Raw genomic sequence first — 19657 nt, 5'->3', positions numbered from 1 at the left:
GGTAAAAAAATTAAGCGGGTGAAACAAGGTAAATTGGAGATGAGCTAAATTGCCTAATTCTTTTTAGGAATATTAGTGGCAACATAATTGTAATAACTAGGATTGGTCGGTCATAAATAGGAGGTTAATTAAGACACGAGCAAATTCATTCATTACTTTTAGTCAAACAAAAAGCGACAAGGTGTTATTTACATAAAATAATTTTATAGGTTAAAGACAAATAAATTCTTTTAAAAAATCCATCAAAATTTAAGGTAAATAATTCAAAGCAATCAAGAAGTTAATTAAATTAACCTTAATTGAATTTCTCACTTTAATTTATGAACTAAAAATTGATTAAATAAATAAATTATCTTAATTTTTACTCAAAAGAAAAAAAGGAAAAAGGAAAGAAAATCTGAGGTCGGTGGCCCCCACCAACCGGCAACCAAAAACCAGAAACTCTCCGTCTCTGAAAGCGCCATTTCTTCCGATCGGAATGATCCATTATCGATCTTCGTTTACATTTCGATTCCATATAATCTGAAGCTCAGTTGGGTTGCTCTAGCCCTACGCCATGCCTTCCTCGCCTAAGCTTTTCCACGCGCGCCACTCGCCCACTTCTCCATTCTACTCTCGCAGATCCTCAGTGCTCCTTCTAGTTTCTTGTCTCCTCATCGGAATTTCTGGCTTCATTTTCGGATTGACCTCGTTTTTCAGTCCTCGCCTTAGATATAATTGTTCTAATCGTGACCCGAGGACTGTCAAAGTCGTTTGGGATAAAGCGGCTGATTCTGGTGGCGTTTTTGGTGCTGGTACTGGAGGGATTGGTGGCGATGCGAAGCGTCATAAAGTGATGGGGTTTGTGGGCATCCAGACTGGGTTTGCATCTGTTGGTCGGCGGCAATCTCTGAGGAAGACGTGGTTGCCACCTGATCGGGAAGGGCTTCAACGGTATTGTTTCTGTCTTGTTCATGATTCGAATTTTTTGTTGTATGGATGTTTAGTGAATTTTAGTTGCCATTTTGAAATAGAATTCATAGGCTTGTGCTGTGATCTGGATCAATCTTGGTGTATAATTCTTTATGCTTGTAGATTTATTCGCTTGATTTGGCAATGGCATTGGAGGGACATCCCCTTGAAGTTAATACAAATCATACACTGTTTCCAATTTTCCATGTTATATTGATATGCATCTCAGATTTTCATAAACTCTGCATTTTTGTGCGCTTTCTGGGAATGATATGGTGATTCGTAGTTGTGCTTGTAGTAATTTATGCACTGACATCAGTGGTGGCTCCCAGTTTGGAAGAGGCCACTGGCTTGGCTTTCAGGTTTATAATTGGAAAGTCAAGTGACAAGAGGAAAATGGCAGAACTCAAAAAGGAGGTAGCAGAATATGATGACTTTTTGCTATTGGATATTGAAGAAGAGTATAGTAGGCTACCATATAAAACGTTAGTATGAACAGAGTTTTATTAAACGAAATTCTGATTCTATTTATTTTGGAACTACTAATCTTTTATTCTTAAGTTTACAGGTTAGCATTTTTTAAGGCTGCATATGCACTATATGATTCTGAGTTTTATGTCAAAGCTGATGATGATATATATTTAAGGCCAGGTGATTAAATTTTTTGAGATGGATTCATTATTTCCAGATCTCCATGATATTTTAAATATTTGATACAGTTGGTTCCATCTTGCTAGATCGCCTCTCGCTTTTATTGGCTAAAGAACGCACGCACCCTCAAACCTACATTGGTTGCATGAAAAAGGGCCCAGTCTTCACAGACCCAAAATTGAAATGGTTTGATTTTTTTTAAAAACTTTTCTGTTTATCCTTACAAATTTTTTGTTCCATTTTTCTAATTTTTAATGTATTGCTGTTATCAATGGTGAGCATGAAAGCTAATAATGCAATTATAGCTGAGGCTGTAGTTTGGAGCGTTCGGTCTTCGGGTGGAAACCTGTGTTGGGATGCACAAAATCCACCCCATGAAATAGTTAGGTGGTAGAGGAGAGCACCAAGAAAAAGTGTGAAACTAGCAAGAGCCTAAATTTTGTCCTGATCTCTTAAGGAGGGACTCTTCTTATAAGAACACTGTCCCAGCAATTTGAAATTGGCCAATTTTTTGTACTCGGACTTGATAATGCGGAAGAATGTTCATGTAAAGACTTCATTGAGACCCAAAACCTGGTGTTTCTTCCATTTTTGCAGTTTAAGACGAGTTCATCTCTAGAATGGGTTTTAGTTTGATAGTGGAAGTGGAAGTGGAAGGTCACAATCTCCTACCAACATTATAAAATTTATTTACCTCAATCCAACCATTTGTCTGAGCATATATACTTTGTAAGAAATAATTTCATTGATGTATGAAATTACAAAATGGATAAAAAATCTTGAGAGATTGCCAAAAGTTTGCCCAATTGTTAAAAGGGTAGCATAACGATAAGAAGAAAAAAAACTGAAGATTTATACCAAGAAATAGCATCATAAATAATGGAGACACTTGATTAAGAGGAACTTGCAGTACGAACTAAAATTGCCAAGACGAAGGCCACCATACTGAAAGAGGAGAGAAATAATGTTTCAATCTATCACAATTACCATTGGAGAACATTAGTTCAGAATTTTTGCTATAAATTTAAAATTTTACAAGTATGTTCATAGATTAAATATTTTTACTGTGTATGCTAAGGTTAGTGGCGGCATTGCCATATAACATTCCTTAGCCAAGAGATAAACGGTGCATATATACAGTAATTAATACAGGCTATTCACTACGAGAGGTAGGCGTCAGCTGTCATACTATGGATTCCAGATTGCAATTGAGTTTTGATGATTCCTATTGATTATTTCCATTTTGTTTGATTGGTAACATATCCATACTGATTCATTTTGTAGGTACGAGCCACTGTCACATTTGCTCGGAAATGAGTATTTCCTTCATGCCTATGGTCCAATATATATCCTCTCTGCTGATGTGGTGGCAAGCTTGGGTGCTCTTAAAAATAGTAGGCAAGTTTATTTCTTAAAATATTTTAACCTTTGGGGACCTTTAAGCGTTGAGGATGTTACTAATTTTCAATTGAAGATTTTTTATTTGCTTCTTTTTACCCATCTCCAGCATACATAACCCTCTGAATACAAAGTTCACTAGTTAATAGTATTTGTGGAGCTTGTACTTGTCATCTAGATTTTTGAGTTGATTTCTTTTCAAGTTTTATAAACCATACTAACATCGAAATCGATCTTCATGCATTAGTCTCTCTTCTTTTTCTGTTGGTCTGTAAATTTCTGTGGATGGAAAATCTCATTTGTATGGTTGCCACTGAAAAAGCAAGTTATGATATTGAAAAGGGAGTAGATTGAAAAGAGGCCTGTGAGTGTTTTCTCTCTTCTGTCCTATATCCTCACGGGGCATCCTCTTGTTTCCGAGAAAAAGATCCTTTGGCAGAATTTTGTTTCAGCTTTCATTTGGAATCTTTGGTTGGAATGCAACGCCCGTATGTTCTTGGATAACAAACAAAGCTACTGCTCTTTTGTTGAATCTACTTCTATATTAGGCTTGTCATGGAGCAAGTTATCTCCTCCGTTTTGTAATTATAGTCTATCTACTTTCACGTCCCATTGGAGATTTTTTTAAAAAATTACTTGATATGTTCATTTGACATCTATTTCATATATCAATGATCCTTTTTGCATTCTCATTTCCCATTAGAGATGTTTTCTTTTTGTTCTAATTACTTGATTGACCTTCTTTTGTATATCTATTTCACATATCCATGAAATGGTTTATTGTTGTTGCCTGCTGAAATCTTTATGTTTATAATGTGTCCAATTTCATGAAAATTGCAGTTTCCGGATGTTCAGCAACGAGGATGTAACAATTGGAGCTTGGATGCTTGCTATGAATGTTGAGCACGAGAACAATAAAGCACTCTGTGAACCAGACTGTTCGCCAACATCTATTGCAGTATGGGACATCCCCAAGTGTTCAGGTTGGTATCCTTGTGCTCTCTCTCTCTCCCTCCCTCTATATATATATATATAGTGAAAAGTTACGTAGGTTATAAATACACCACTTTTATGGTTCTCATCAGAATACAATAACACTGTAAAACTCCCTTTATTCAATACCACTCTATCCATGTAAAGATATCTTAAAAGAACACCCATGATTATAACTCAAACTAGCAACAGAAATCCCATCCACTTTTGTTACTCTCGAAGTACAATTTAACAATCATAAAGCTTGGAGGTAGTTTTGTACTTGAAACTTGAAGTACAACTTACCCAGTTTCGTTTACCATTGACCTATTTGCAATGCAATGTAAATCATTGCACCATAGGATAATGTTAAGATAGTATAAATTTTCTGTAGAAGTTTGAACTGGCTATTGAAAATATGATCCTGTACAATCAATGTTGTTCTTCAGGGCTTTGTAATCCAGAAAAGAAATTGTTGGAACTTCACAATAAAGAAAGCTGTACAAAGAGCCCTACATTACCGGCCGATGATGACTCACGATAATCCCCATTTTCTCCGGGGAGTCGAGCTACGTCCGTCAGGGAGTTTTCTGTTTAATCCCAGGCATATAACGTCGATTTCACCCCTTTTAATCTTCAGAATATGTATTTTTCTAAAAGATTTCTACAAGATTGATTGATTTCATACTCTTCCTGATTCCAGGGGGTGGATTTAGAGTTAGAACAGAATATAGTTTTGGTTGTCACATCTGATTCTTTGGTATCTAAGTCTTATTTACTTCTGCAGAGCTGTAAAATTGAGAAGCTGCCACTGCCCTTTTGAGTTTAATATCCTTAAGATGGCATCGCTTCATTCTTTCATTCACTTTGCTCATCTTTCTGGAACTCATTTTGTTTGTAACTCACTTTCAATGAAGTAGAATGAAGTTTCCATTTGCAGTTCTATAAATTATTTCAAACAGAAAGAACAGAATGGTTGGAGGTTCAGATCCAGTCTCTGCTCAACCCACTCAAGCCAAGATTGGCAGCCAAAGGGTAATCTTCTAATTAGTTTCTTTTTTCTTTTTCTTTTTTTCTTTTGTTAATTATTATAAAATTTAACAAGCCAGGTTTGACTTGATTGCAACCAATATCTTAATGGATTTGAAAATCATTATTGCATTAGTTGAATGAAGAGTGCATCTCAAGGTAACCCCAAGTGGAAATAAAAGGATTCCATAATGATAAACCCAATGATTTGATTTGTCAATTCATTATGCCCCACTTCCTTTTTAGGGCAATATATATATATATATATATATATATATATATAGTAATATTAAATATTAAATTTTTAGTTGGTAGAACATTTTATATAAATAATCTATTTTGAACTATATCGATTTATTAGGATTTTTTTTTACCATTTTTTAATAAAAATTATATTGAAAAATAAAAACTTTAAAATAACTATTAAAAAAAAGAATAACAAATGAAAAAAAATTATCGAGAGAACTCGATTCCCGCCAATGTCTTGTCGGAAATCTTCACTTTGATTCTTACAAAATTAAATGAAAATTTTGCGGGAATAGATAATGAAATAGGTGGCAAAGATGGAGAGTCATCGTTAACCATCTGACACCTATTCCCGTTCCCGCCCCATGGACAAACTTAAATAGCTTTGAAGAAAATATTAGGAGGATTGTTGTTTGTGTTTAATGGGCCAAGAATTTGGTGGTTACATTTATGAAAACACCATACACATTTTAAAAAGTTTTGGTAATAATTCTTCAAATACATTATAACTTTCTTGTCTCCTTTTATTAATTTTTTTCAATCAACTTATAATACCAAACACATTAATTAGCCTAAGAACTAAGAACTACTCATTGAATGATTAAATCTCTTTCACATAAAATCTTGAAATCTCATAAACTTGCATCCTTAAGAGCTTGAAAACAAGGCTTGCTTTGATTGATTGATCTAAAATTTTGTAATGTCAGGCAAAAGGGAATCACATGATATGATATGGGTATTGATTTTGAATGATAATACAAAAGAAGTGGTACAAAACCCCTTGTAGCTGTTGTTTGTAATCAAGTTATGGTACAATTATTTTTGGTATCCAAGAGTTTGCTGGTTGTGATAATGATGTATCTGTTGGGATTTTCATCATTGAAAACAATACTTTGAAGTTCAATCATATCAATGTTAGCTACCAATAAGCATTGATCATGACAACCTTGCAAGCAATTCCCACTCTCTCAATTTTGTTCAACTTTGATTCTTAATGCTAAGATCTTATAATATGCATACATAATCTAGATTCAAATCATGCATATTGTCCTCTAACCCTACCATTATCTATACAACTTATCTTACATGGATGGGATGAAATGATTCTGTAACTATCTAACTCCACTACTAACAAATATTGTCCATTTTGAGCTGTTATTTATCGTCGTCAGCTTCACGATTTTAAAACATGTCTGTTAGAGTGATGTTTCCACACTCTTATAAGGAATCTTTCGTTTCCTTCTCCTACGCGTGGGATCTCACAATCCACCCCTCCTCCCCTTGAGGGCCCAGTGTCCTCATTGGCACGTCGTCCAGTGTTTAGCCAATATTGTCCACTTCTGTCCATTACATATTGTCGTTAGCCTCACGACGTGTCGGTTAGAGAGAAACGTTGTCCACTTCTGTCCATTACATATTATCGTTAACCTCACGACGTGTCTGTTAGGGAGAAATACTCCGTTTCTCTCTAACTGATAATGAGATCTCACAGATTTCATTGTTGTTCATCACTAACAATGATTTTATTAGGTGAATAATTGGATGAGAATTGAGATATTTGAAGTGGGTTATTGGATGTTGTGACTATCATATGATTGTAGTTTGTGAAAAGGTTCCTTGGCCATCAAGCCAAGTTATGTTGTTCTTTCAACTTGGGATTTGATATTAACTTAGTCCTTTGCACGAAAGGGAAGAGGGTTTGTTTATTGTTGACCATTGAATCAAATTTGTAAATCTTTAAGTAACCTCAATTATTGTGTTAAAATTGTATTACTTAAGAGTCATATATCTAACCCTTTTGCTTAGTAGGTATAATACGCCCAAATTTAAAGGAAAAAATTCATATTTTATGTAATAGTTCAAATCCACTGCTAGTAGATATTGTCTGTTTCGGTCTATTACAAATGGTATCAGAACCAGATACCAAACGGTATGCCAGCAAAGATGTTAGACTCTCCAGTGGATGGATTGTAAGATCTCACATTAATTAGAAAAGAGAACTAAACATTTCTTAAAATCGTGAAGGTTGACGATAATACAAAGTAAGTTAACCCGATACATTTGAAGATAGTGTGAAAAGGAGAAGAAAGGAGAAGAAAGCAGACATTTTGTTGAATACCTTAAACTAATAAAAGCAAAACAAGTGTAAACTTTGGAACAACATTGTGGTTTGAGAATTTCAATACATGGTCGGTGGTTGGGTTTCCAACATTACAGAAATGAACTCACTCATTGCCCCCTTTCATCTTCTTCGATCACCCACCAATATTATTGGATTCTCATTCTCATAGTAACTTTTCTCTATTTTTTTTTTTACCCAAGTGGGTATCACATGCCTCCCCACCTCAGTTTCCTCAATAATTACAATAATTAGAGAGAGAAATAGATCATGGGGTCTGTAAATTTTAAATTTTTTTATGTGGGTTTTCAATCTTGATGCCTGAATTCATCTGACATCCCTTAGATTTTGAAAAAATTTACTGTGATTGGAGGTTGAATGGATCTTTAACTCTCTCAACCAAAAAGGTCTGATTTTTATGAGCAATATCTATCAGCTAAGGGGAAAAGGGAGCTAAATAATTGAAATGATACTCTTAATGAAAGCAAATCGCTTAAGAATGGGAGCTAAACAGGCTAAGAAGCAGGCAGCCATGACAGACAAATCCCAGCTCTCTCTCTCTGTCTGTCTACAAAATGGAATCCTAAGTACCCATTTTGAGCTGACAAGGAAATGTCATGACATTGATTTGTGTTTCATAATGAATCTGGTTTTATGTTATGTTGTGCACTTAAGATCATCGTCTCATCTTTCTTTGTCCATCTATTTTCATTTGTTTGAACACATCAAAATTTTGTCCCTTCTTCATCAATTTTCTCATGAGATCTTACGTAGATGGGAGAGGAGAACGGAGAACGAAACATTTCTTATAAGAGTGTGTAAACCTTTCTTTAATAGACATGTTTTAAAATCGTGAGGCTAATAGCAATACGTAAAGGGCTAAAGCGGACAATATCTGTTAGAGGTGGGCTTGGGCTGTTATAAATGGTATCAGAGTCAGATACCTCCAGATGGTGTGTTAGCGAGGGCACTAGGCCTCCAAGAGGGTGGATTGTGAGATCACACATTGGTTGAAAAGGGGAATCAAGCATTTTAAAACTGTGAGGCTGACGACGACACATAATAGGTCAAAGCAAAAAATATCTACTACAAATGGTATTAGAGGCAGACACCGAGCGGTGTGCCAGCGAGGACGTAGTACCCTAAGAAGGGTGGATTGTGAGATTTCGCGTCAATTGGAGATGGGAACGAAACATTCCTTATAAGGGTGTGGAAACCTCTCCAGAGCATACGTGTTTTTTAAAATCATGAGACTGATAACGATACGTAATTGGCCAAAGCAGACAATATTTACTAGCGGTGAGCTTGAACAATTACAGATTTCTTCAAAGATGCACATCTTTAACTTTAAGGATAGCGTGAGATTTTAAACACTAAAGACCCATATAAAAATTAAATGATCTATTAGAAACATACGAACTTAAGATCTATAACGTATTAAATAGTGTTAAAACTTAAAAATTTGGATACTTTTTAAAAAGCTGTAGAGGTAGCAGCAAACAAATGTAGACATCGAAAGAGGAAGAGGGTTATGTTTATAGTAGTTAGTAGCATGACATGTGCATTAACATTGGTGGTGGTCTTGGTTTTTTTAATGAAAATGGAACACAGGAATCCATTGAACTTGGTCTGTCTGGAAGTTCATGATTATTATGTCTGGAACAAATAAGTTTTTGGGTTTAGTTTAAGTTTAGTCTTAAAATTTGGGAATCCTCACATGGAAAACATTCCAACTTGCACTATATTTCATGTCACTCACATGTCACTCACATGCTTATAACTCGATACACTTTTTAAAATTTACGTGAGATCTCACGTCGGTTCGAGAGAAGAACAAAACAATCCTTATAAGAGTGTGAAAATCTCTCCCTAACAAACGCGTTTTATGTGAGATCCCACATTAATTGGAGAGAGGAATAAGTGCCCCAATGGGGAGTGTACTGTGAGATCCCATATCGGTGGGAGACGGAAACGAAACATTCTTTATATGGGAACCTCTCCTTAACAGACATGTTTTAAAAACGGAAGCGTGGACGGGAAAGCCCAAAAAGGACAATATCTACTAGTGGTGAGCTTGAACTGTTACAACAAACGGACAATATCTACTAGTAGTAGGCTTAGGTTTTTACGGTTTAAGATTAAGATTACAACGTTTCACTGTGGTCCATGACGTGTCGCAAAATTTTGTCAGCTCCCAAACAACTTTCACAGTGTTTCATCATAATGTTCTTTCGTTTTCCACTCCCAAAAGTATTGATTCTTCTTCTGATTCCTTCAAGGTGTTAGCTTTCTGTGTTATAGAAACAAAAATCACCAATGGGTGAGATTAATAACATCCTCCATCTTTCTCTGACCCTTATGATTGAAGGGTCTGGTTTGAATGTCTTAAAAATTGGAGGGCTTGGGTTTGGTACTGTTTACAGTCCCTCAGAGATGGCTGCTGCTGCTGCTGCTGCTTAGATTTGAGGTTGGGGGGAAAAGATGGACCATTGTCATAGGTATATATTCTTTTTGGTGGCAGTCAAGATTCCCATTAAAATACATAAATATTCATTGGGTTCGATGAGTATCCTATACCATTCGGTTCGTCTCAACATTTTTCCAAAAGAACGGGAAACAAATCTTTCATTATAAGGGTGTGGAAATCTCTTCTTAGTAGACACGTTTTAAAACCGTGAGGCTGACAGTGATTTGTAACGGGTTAAAGCAACAATATCTATTAGTAATGAGTTTAGACGGTTACAAATGGTATCAGAGTCAAACACTGAGCAGTGTGCCAACGAGGACGCTCGCCCCCAAGAGGGGTGGATTGTGAGATACCACATCAGTTGGAGAAATGAACAAAGTAATTCCTTATAAGGATGTGGTAACTTCTTTCCTCTATCTAGCAGACTGACGACGACACGTAACGGGCCAAAGAAAAAAATATTTGTTAGCCGTGGGTTTGGATTGTTACAAATTAGTATTACAGCCAGGTTTCGAGCAGTGTGTCAACGAGGATGTTGGGCCCCCAAAAGTGTGGATTGTGAGATCTCACTTTAGTTAGAGTGGAGAACGAAACATTCCTTACAAGGGTGTAGAAACCTCTTTCATCTCCCTACAGACGCATTTTAAAACTGTGAGGCTGACGGGACACGTAACATGCCAAAGCAAAAAACATCTACTAGCGATGGACTTAGACTATTACAAATGATATTAGAGGCAGACACCGAGCGGTGTGCCAACGAGGACACTGGCCCCCAAGAGGGGTGGATTGTGAGATACCATATCTGCTGGAGAAGGGAACAAAGTAATTCCTTATAAGGATGTAGAAACTTCTTTCCTCTCTCTAATAGACTGACGACGACGCGTAACGGGCCAAAGCAAAAAATATCTGTTAGCAGTGGGCTTGGATTGTTACAAATTAGTATCAAAGCTAGGTTCCGAGCAATGTGCCAGCGAGGATGCTGGACCCCCAAAAGGGTGGATTGTGAGATCCCACATCGGTTGGAGAGGGGAATGAAGCATTTCTTATAAGAGTGTGGAAACTTCTTTCCTCTCACAGACGCATTTTAAAACTGTGAGGCTGACGGCGGCATATAACATGCCAAAGCAAAAAATATCTACTAGCGATGGACTTGGACTATTATAAATGGTATTAGAGGCAGACACCCGTGTGCTAACGAGGACACTGGACCCTAAAAGGGGTAGATTGTGAGATCTCGTGTCAGTTAAAGAGGGAAAGGGGTAGATTGTGAGATCTCGTGTCAGTTAAAGAGGGAAACGAAACATTTCTGATAAGGGTGTCGAAATTAAGAAGATTTCGGCGAAAGATCTTTCTTTGAAAAGAGGGTGTGTATACTAAATCCATGTTATAAAACCACATGCAATGTGTTTTCCTTCCCCTCTTTGTGACTATCACTACCCATAACAAAGCTTATGAACTTTCTTCCCCTTTCATATTGGGTTCTTCACAAACATCCATATTCCTTGCTCATACCAAATAGTGATCCTCTTTTGGATTCATTAACTTAGGTTTTCGACTATTCGATTTTGTTCGGTCAGGTTGTTTTTCCGTCATCAATCATCACTATCATCATTGAAGTGTACGATTGTTTCTGAACCAACCATCCTAAAAAAGTATTGACAATTTCATAAAACAAGAAAGAGGTTTACGACTTTGTGCTTTAAACGCTAATTTTCATTGGTGGTTGGCAATATTTGTTGGAGGTAGGTATAGATACAATTTAGTAATAGTAGGGGTCATATATGATCATGTTTTGTCACAATCGCACTTTTGATGACAGCGAACTTGCAATTGTGCAGCACTCAATTCCCAACAAGAAGTGAGTTAAGCCAATTCATTCTTGCGTCGCGTACGGCCAAGCGATGTATGCTCGAGCCTCTGGCCCCAATTGAAAAAGAAAGTTTTAGAAGATGGGGGAAGAGAGATTTCGAAAGAGAGTTTTGAAAGAAAGATTTAAGAGATTGAAATTGGTGTTATATGTGATGCAAACAAAAAGACAACAACAACTACTTACAACATATAAGTACGAGAGAAGTTGACCAATTCGAAATTTTGAGTTGGTTAGGTTTGTGATCTAAGCCGGTCGAATAAAGTTCATAACCCAACTCAACTCAATGCATCACTTAAATTGGTTACAAAGATAATTTTCATAACAACAAAGGTAGGGTTGAATCAATTGACGTGACAATGAATCAATCAAAATATGAATACTTAGTTAAATAAGCACATGGATTAATTAATTTAATTATACACTAACCCAAGAGATTAACTTCCCTTAATTTAATCTTTTTTTTTTCCTCTATTTATTAAAAAATTAATTTTCATAGATGCTTCACTAACTTTTTTCCATATCAAAATTCAAACTACATAATTAATTTCATATTAATTTATGAGTAATTCTCTTATTTAAGAGTCAAATTTATTTTTGACCGATTCATTTATTAAATTATTTTAAAAAAAAATTCGAAAAATCTGTAAATATAGTTTGATTGGGTTGAGTCGAGTCAAGTTGTAAACTCTATTTGAGTAGTTTGTCACGGAACAAACTAACTTGAAATTTTGATTGATTCAAGAGATCAGTCATTTTATAAATAAAAAATCTAAATTTTTTTTTATGAAAATTATTAATTGAATGGTAAATACGAACATGATTAGTGGGTTAATTACATTATTATTATTAAAAAAAATAAAGTTGAGTAAATCTATAGGGTTTGTTCATGAAACTAAGCCAAACCGAATTAAGTAATTAAGTAATTAAGGCCTTAATTAAGATTAGGAGTGAAGTGGAACCGTTAAGACAGAGAGACATTGAAGACAAAATTGAAACCCAAAAACTGTCCTTTTTGTTGGGTTTTATGGCAGTGCATGGAAATTCCAAACTTTTTATTTATTTATTTATTTATTTATTTTCCGAAAATCAAATATAATTTTTTTGTTTTTTTAGACAACGTTACTTGGTCACACAATAAACAATATTAAAATATGAACAAATTACACAAACCCCCCTCTATTTTATTGTATTTGTAAAAATTACCCACTTTAACTTTTAATTTCAATAACTATCCCTCAAACTTTGATAAATCATGGTTAAACCCAATGTTTGTACAATATTTTTTTGTTAAATGCAATGTAATAATAAAATAATAATAATAATAATTGGAGTTTGGAGACAAGGGAACAACAGCAATAAATGTTGAATGTCCCTCTCCTTGAGGCCACCCATCACTTTTATTTTTATGTTTTCCTCTTCGCATTATTTCATTCACGTTACCGTTGTGATTTACAAAACTATATACTAAATTTAAATGTTATGTATATTATATAGTCTTCTCCACATTATTATTTCTATTCCCTTCTTTACTATTCACTTCCCCTATTTATTATTGTGTCAGAATTGGACGTTACAATTTCAAGTCAAATCTTTTAAAGAACTTTAACCGTCTAGAATGACTGAAAGCGGATTAGAAAGTTTGTTTGAATTAAGTCTAAAAAAATGAAATTAATCCGTATCAAATTTTAAAAACGAGAGGTGAAGGGTAATATTGTCAATTTGAAAAAGCACATGAGGATGTGAGAAGTTGTGGGAGGGGATTAGTCTACCTGGCAATGACATGGATGGCCTCCTCATCATTCCCTTCCCTCCCGGCTTCTGTCGCCGTCTCTTTTTTTTTTTTTTTTTAATTAACGGCCGTTACCAAAATCTCTTTGACGTCGTTTGCTTAGCTGGATGACACTCTCATCCTTCAGCCTCCATCCTGAATGGGCCAGCTGGCATGCCACTTTCTCCAGCACATGGCCAGCTACTTCCCTGCTTCTAATTCCTAATCTTCCTATAACACCCCTAACTATCACCATAATTTACGAAAATACCACCAGATTCAACTGTGTAAATGACCCCTTAGATCTCTGCCACGTGTGGGGGCTCTTTCTGTAATTAAATAAAGTTTCAGGGTAATTATGATAATTTTCGTGTCAGTTTCTGGCTTGCGTAAGAAATTGTAAATATGGAAAGTACAGGAATCTAGGATAAATAGGTAACCAACGAGGGACCAGGGAGCAAAATTTTAAAATTTTTATAATCGGGATTAAAATTTTAATTATCACTATTAAATACTCTATATAGTATAGTAATCAATTGAATTTTAAGACTTTCTTTAATTAATTAATTTCCTAAATAACATTAAGTCAAACTACTAGATTAAACGAACCAAACATCACGTGAGTTATATTAAGTCAAACTATGCATTGACTAAACAAAAACCAAAAAGTCAAATTTGCTAACGATAAATAAATAAAATTCTCATAACTAGTTACTAAAAAATTAGAAACTGATAAACTCGACTAGTTACTAACCTCTCGTTTAGCTATTATTTTTCTCGAGAATAAAATTTAGATGGTCAAAAAGTCAAATATTAATGCATGAATGGACAAAGAAATACATTAATTGTGCAATGATTTTGTTTTGTTTTTTAGTTTATTATTATTTCATGTTTAATTATTTTTAAAAACACCCACGTTTAATATAATTTAATATATATTTTGTTAGACGAACACGATTCTCCACAATGGTATGATATTGTCCACTTTGAGCATAAGCTCTCATGGCTTTGCTTTGGGCTTCCCCAAGAGGCCTCATACCAATGGAGTTAGCATTTCTCACTTATAAACCCATGATCATTCCCTAAATTAGTCGATGTGGGACTTCCATCATCCAACATATTTATCATCGCTTTCTTGCAAATAATAAATAGTAAAAATAATTCAGTGAATTAAATTTAAAATTTTGAATATTTTTTAAGGCAATAATATTAATTATTGTTTAACTAAAAAAAAAGAAGAAATGGGAAGGGGAAGAGAATCCAATAAAATTTAATTATAAAAATTCCAGTTTATAGCGATTATATTAACCGGTGGGGACCAGAAAAGTGGGGTCGGAGTCTTCTGGAATAAACACGTGGAATTTATTATTGAATATTTTTCGGATTTTCTTTTATTTATTAATTTGATACATCGTATCTTCATTATTATTTAATTAGATAACAATAATTATTAACAACTTTCATACTTATCTTGTTAGTTAGATATAATAAATATGCAACTCTCCTCTTTTTTATATATTTGTTTTTTTTTTAATTTTTCATCTATTATTTACAATTTTTAAAAATATTTGTTTTAAACAATTTTTAATAATCATATATATAATATTATAATAAGTTAGTTTCGGTATACATATAATGACGTGGGTAAGTTTAGGAATAAATAATATAATTTCTGTCTCCGACACTATTCACCTAATGAATGGAAATCTTTCTTCACTCTCTCACTTATTTCTATCTTTGGTAGCCATTTTTCGGAAACAACTTAAAAGAAATTAAAATAAAAAATAAAGTAGAAGAATTATTTAATTTTTTTTTAGTATTGGATAAAAATCCCACCTCACATTAATTTAGGGCATGATCATGAGTTTATAATCCAGGAATGCTATCTCTATTGGTATAAGGTTTTCTGGGGGAAGCCGAAGCAAAGCCTTTCACTCATTATCATACCATAATGGAGAGTCGTGTTCATCTAACATATTTAAATAAATAAGACTCTGAAGCTCAAACAAGCTATATTTCTTGATATTTTTTTACCGGTCCAAACAAAATGTAAAATCATTTTTTGAGCTTCCATCATTCAATCTTTTACATTTTTGTCCCATTGATAAAGGTCCATTTTACATCAATTCAACATGGTCATCATTTTTCTAAATTATAATAAGAAAAAAATAATTTTTATCCAAATTAAAAAAAAAAAGAAAAGAAAAAAAAAAGGTGTGAGAGAGTGAGATACACGCGCCAAGGAAGAGAGTGGAGAAAGCTCAATTCTGGAAAAAGAAAAAAACAAACTAGAATTATGCAAGAGGAAGAGGAAGAGGAAGACGAAGAAGAAGAAGAAGAAGAAGAAGAGAAGAAGAAGAAGAGAGTGTTTAATAAAGATAAGAAAATAAATAAATTTAATTTATTTATTAAAAAAAAAAAAAAAAAAAAAAAAAAAAAAAAAAAACAGAAAACTTGTCTCGTGAAGCAGCAAGTGGAGTGTATAAAAGAGCTAAATTAATGTAGAAGTTGCTTCTTTTTTCTTCAATCTCTCAAAAACTCTGTAAAATCTCATCCAATTTTCCATTTCTTCTTCCTCCCTCTGTGAGGGGGAAACATAGCTCTCTCAACATTCATTCTTTAATTTCTCTCTTTTCCACGGATTTCCTCTGTTTTCTTTACGGCTTCTCTCATAATCTCATTCTTCCCCTCTACGGTAACTGGATTTCGTTTTTCAGGCCTCAAAATGTCGCATTCTCTCAATCCCATTTCGGACTACGACCATCTCTCCGATCGGTTGCGTGATTCCCTCACTTGTGAACCCAACAAGCCTGATTTTCGCGACCTAGATCTGGGTTCCCCTGTTTCGCCATTACGGACTCGGAACCAGACTGGTGGCGGCCCTGCTGCGAGTAGTAGTTCCAGCTCGTCCGGGTCCGTTTCTGGCCGGAATGTAACGAACCCAGTTGCCAAAAGATCTGATTCGGGTCCTAATAATCATTCCGGTGAACTCTCTGGGTCTAGCGAGAGCAGCCCAACTGCGGCGGAGAGCCTCCGATCCATTGGGACTCCTAGAAATTTCAAGTCTGGTCATACTAGATCCGATTCTGGATCGAGTCATCCGTTAATCTATTCGGGTCAGTCTCAAACCTCTGTTACTTCCCCGTCGAATGTGCTTCCCACCGGTAATATTTGCCCTTCTGGAAGGGTTTTGAAAACGAGCATGCCGTCGACCAACCGGAGTTCGAGATCCGATGTTTTGGGTTCTGGGTCGGGAAATTACGGCCATGGGAGTATAATGCGGGGCCTCGGCGGTGTTAAAACCGGCGGCGTTGAATCGGTTAGTAATGTTAGCTCGAGGGCCGGTTGTGGTGGTGGTGGTGGTGGTGGTGACTCGCTGAAGAGGGCGAAACAGAGTGGGGATCCAGAGGAGTTGAAGAGAGCTGGAAATGAACAATACAAAAAGGGGCATTTTGCTGAAGCTTTGAGTCTCTATGATCGAGCCATTGCGGTTTCCCCGGCCAATGCAGCTTACCGGAGCAACCGTGCTGCTGCCTTGACCGGGCTCAGGCGGCTTGGCGAGGCGGTAAGCGAGTGCGAGGAGGCAGTAAGATTGGATCCCAATTATGTGAGGGCTCATCAGCGTTTGGCATCCTTGTTTCGTAGGTGAGTTGAGATTTGGATTGTTCATATTTGTCTGTGCTGTTAGTACTGATATCTTTGTAGCTGAATTGATGATTTAGCTTATTTGTTATGTCTGGATGCTTGCAGGTTAGGACATGTAGAGAATGCTAGGAAACATCTTTGTTTTCCCGGCGTTCAGCCCGATCCGAGCGAGCTGCTGAGACTGCAGGCAGTCGAAAGGCATATAAGCAAATGCAGGGATGCCCGTCGACTCAAAGATTGGCGAAGCGTATTGAAGGAGGCCGATGCTGCGATTGCTGGTGGAGCTGATTCTTCGCCTCAGGTAAGAGCTATTCTAACGTTTTCGATATCGATTGAGAACGAAAAGGACTGATTGGTTTGATTGTTTATGTATCTACAGCTGTTTCTGAGTAAAGTGGAAGCTCTTTTAAAGCTTCATCAGATTGAAGATGCTGAATCCAGCTTATTAAGCATTCCGAAGTTACATCCATCGATTAATACGTGCTTACAAATGAAGTTTTTCGGGATGATTTCGGAAGCTTACTCTCATTTCATTCATGCCCAAATCGAGATGGCGCTAGGAAGGTATGTTCTTAAAATTTTAGCTTCGAAAGTCCGATTTCGAAACGGTTTTGAGAGCGTGGGAATTGGATAATGGATATGTTGCAGGTTTGAGAATGCAGTTACGGCTGCTGAGAAAGCTGCACAGATTGATCCTCGAAATGTAGAAGTGGCAATGCTGCTTAGTAACGTTCGGTTGGTTGCACGAGCTCGTACTCGAGGCAACGATCTCTTTAAATCAGAAAGGTATACAGAAGCTTGCTCAGCATATGGGGAAGGACTTAAGCTTGATCATTCGAACTCGGTCCTCTACTGCAATCGAGCAGCCTGTTGGTTTAAACTCGGGATGTGGGAGCGGTCTATCGAAGACTGTAATCAAGCGTTACTTATCCAACCGACGTACACGAAGGCCCTCCTTCGAAGGGCTGCCTCAAATAGTAAGGTAAATTGGCTTAGCTAATACACGATACCTCCTGCTGCATTCTTCATATGCGATACCTCGTTTTTGTTTCTATAACTCGGTTTTGGATCGACTGCAGCTCGAAAGATGGGAGGACGCTATACGAGATTACGAAGCTTTAAGGAGGGAACTTCCAGATGACAATGAAGTTGCTGAATCTCTTTTTCATGCTCAAGTCGCGTTAAAGAAATCACGTGGTGAAGAAGTTCATAATCTGAAGTTCGGTGGCGAAGTCGAGGTGGTTTCCAGCATAGATCAGTTCCGAGCTGCGATATCGTTCCCAGGTCTGGTTTAAGTGTTAAACATTGAGCTTTTGCTGTATCTTCAACTGATATTTGGCCATTGATTCGATATTCAACTTCGAATTGCAGGCGTCACTGTTGTTCATTTCAAAGTAGATTCCGATATACAATGCAAGCAGATATCGCCATTCGTCGACATCCTTTGTCGTCGCTATCCTTCCATTAATTTCCTCAAGGTAAGATGTCTGTCTTCTTCGCTTCATCTCGACAATGTCGGTTTACAACGAACGTTACGCAAGATGTTCATCCTTAACATGTTATCCTTTTTGTTTGTCATAAAAGGTGAATCTGGAAGATAGTCCAGCAATTGCAGATACCGAAAACGTAAGGATCGTACCGACGTTCAAGATTTACAAAAGTGGAAACCGAGTAAAAGAGATCATATCTCCGACTCACGACATGTTAGAGTACTCAGTGAGGTATTATAGCTTCTTATAGAACTCGAGTCTCTATTACTGCAACGACCCATGCTCGTTCGTTTCCTTATTCTCCTCTCCCTACCGAACCCTGATTTGAACGAAACACCACCCGAAACTCCTTCCTACGAGATCAAGGAATTACCTGATAACCATGAGTATTCGAAAGCTCGAAAATAATCCCATAATCCAACCAATGGGGCATCCAGAGAGAGATAGTTTAGTTCATTTTTGGAGTTGTTCTTATTATTCTATTCATTCATTCCTCATTGCTCTCTGGTTCCATCTCCTTTTGTTACATATCATTTTCCCATAAGCTTGCCTTACATCACTTCCTCGCATTATCGGTATCGGTCTCTACTCCCCGTTCCATCGAGCTACATTTTCGAGAGGGAGAGAAAGAAATGGGTGTTGGTAAGTGAGGAGGAGGATCTCTGTACATGCATATATGATACATACAAGAACAAAAAAAACCCCAAAAAAACACCAAACAGGAAGAGGGCAGGGGAATTGGATGGATTGATGGGCATAAAAATGGTGGATTTGTGATGGGGTTTGTGAATTGAATACATTGTTAGTTCTTCTGTTCTTCAAACATTTTCTCATTTAATAACAAACAATTAAAAATCAAACTTGTTGATGAATGTTGATGAAATGGGTATCTGTTTTCACAAAATGGGTATCTATTTTCACAAAATGGGTATCTATTTTCACAAGATGGGTATCTTTTGGAAAGGCCATTCAATGCTCTGCTGCTGCTGCTGCTGCTGATTTGAATTTGTTCTTAATAAGTAGTGGGTTGTTGGGTAGCTGGTTTCATTCA

General features: G+C 36.3%; 2 protein-coding genes across 2 annotated transcripts; both read left to right on the top strand.

The window, feature by feature from the left end:
* Nucleotides 1-380: 380 nt before the first annotated feature.
* Nucleotides 381-4911, top strand: LOC111788539 (putative beta-1,3-galactosyltransferase 14). Its single transcript, XM_023668887.2, has 7 exons — nucleotides 381-933; nucleotides 1284-1436; nucleotides 1520-1602; nucleotides 1689-1788; nucleotides 2887-3000; nucleotides 3841-3983; nucleotides 4422-4911. The coding sequence occupies exons 1-7, from the start codon at nucleotides 557-559 to the stop codon at nucleotides 4514-4516; spliced, it is 1065 nt and encodes a 354-aa protein (XP_023524655.1). The 5' UTR covers nucleotides 381-556; the 3' UTR covers nucleotides 4517-4911.
* Nucleotides 4912-15968: 11057 nt separating this feature from the next.
* On the top strand, nucleotides 15969-19466 carry LOC111788534 (TPR repeat-containing thioredoxin TTL1). The gene is made up of 7 exons (XM_023668876.2): nucleotides 15969-17116; nucleotides 17222-17417; nucleotides 17496-17680; nucleotides 17765-18098; nucleotides 18196-18400; nucleotides 18488-18594; nucleotides 18701-19466. The coding sequence occupies exons 1-7, from the start codon at nucleotides 16197-16199 to the stop codon at nucleotides 18854-18856; spliced, it is 2103 nt and encodes a 700-aa protein (XP_023524644.2). The 5' UTR covers nucleotides 15969-16196; the 3' UTR covers nucleotides 18857-19466.
* The last annotated feature ends 191 nt before the right edge of the window (nucleotides 19467-19657 follow it).

This window comes from Cucurbita pepo, chromosome 2 (assembly GCF_057944985.1).
Source record: "Cucurbita pepo subsp. pepo isolate OVF chromosome 2, ASM5794498v1, whole genome shotgun sequence".
Taxonomy (NCBI): domain Eukaryota; kingdom Viridiplantae; phylum Streptophyta; class Magnoliopsida; order Cucurbitales; family Cucurbitaceae; genus Cucurbita; species Cucurbita pepo.
Note: the sequence above shows the minus strand (reverse complement) of the source record. Positions and strands in the feature narration are given on the sequence as shown.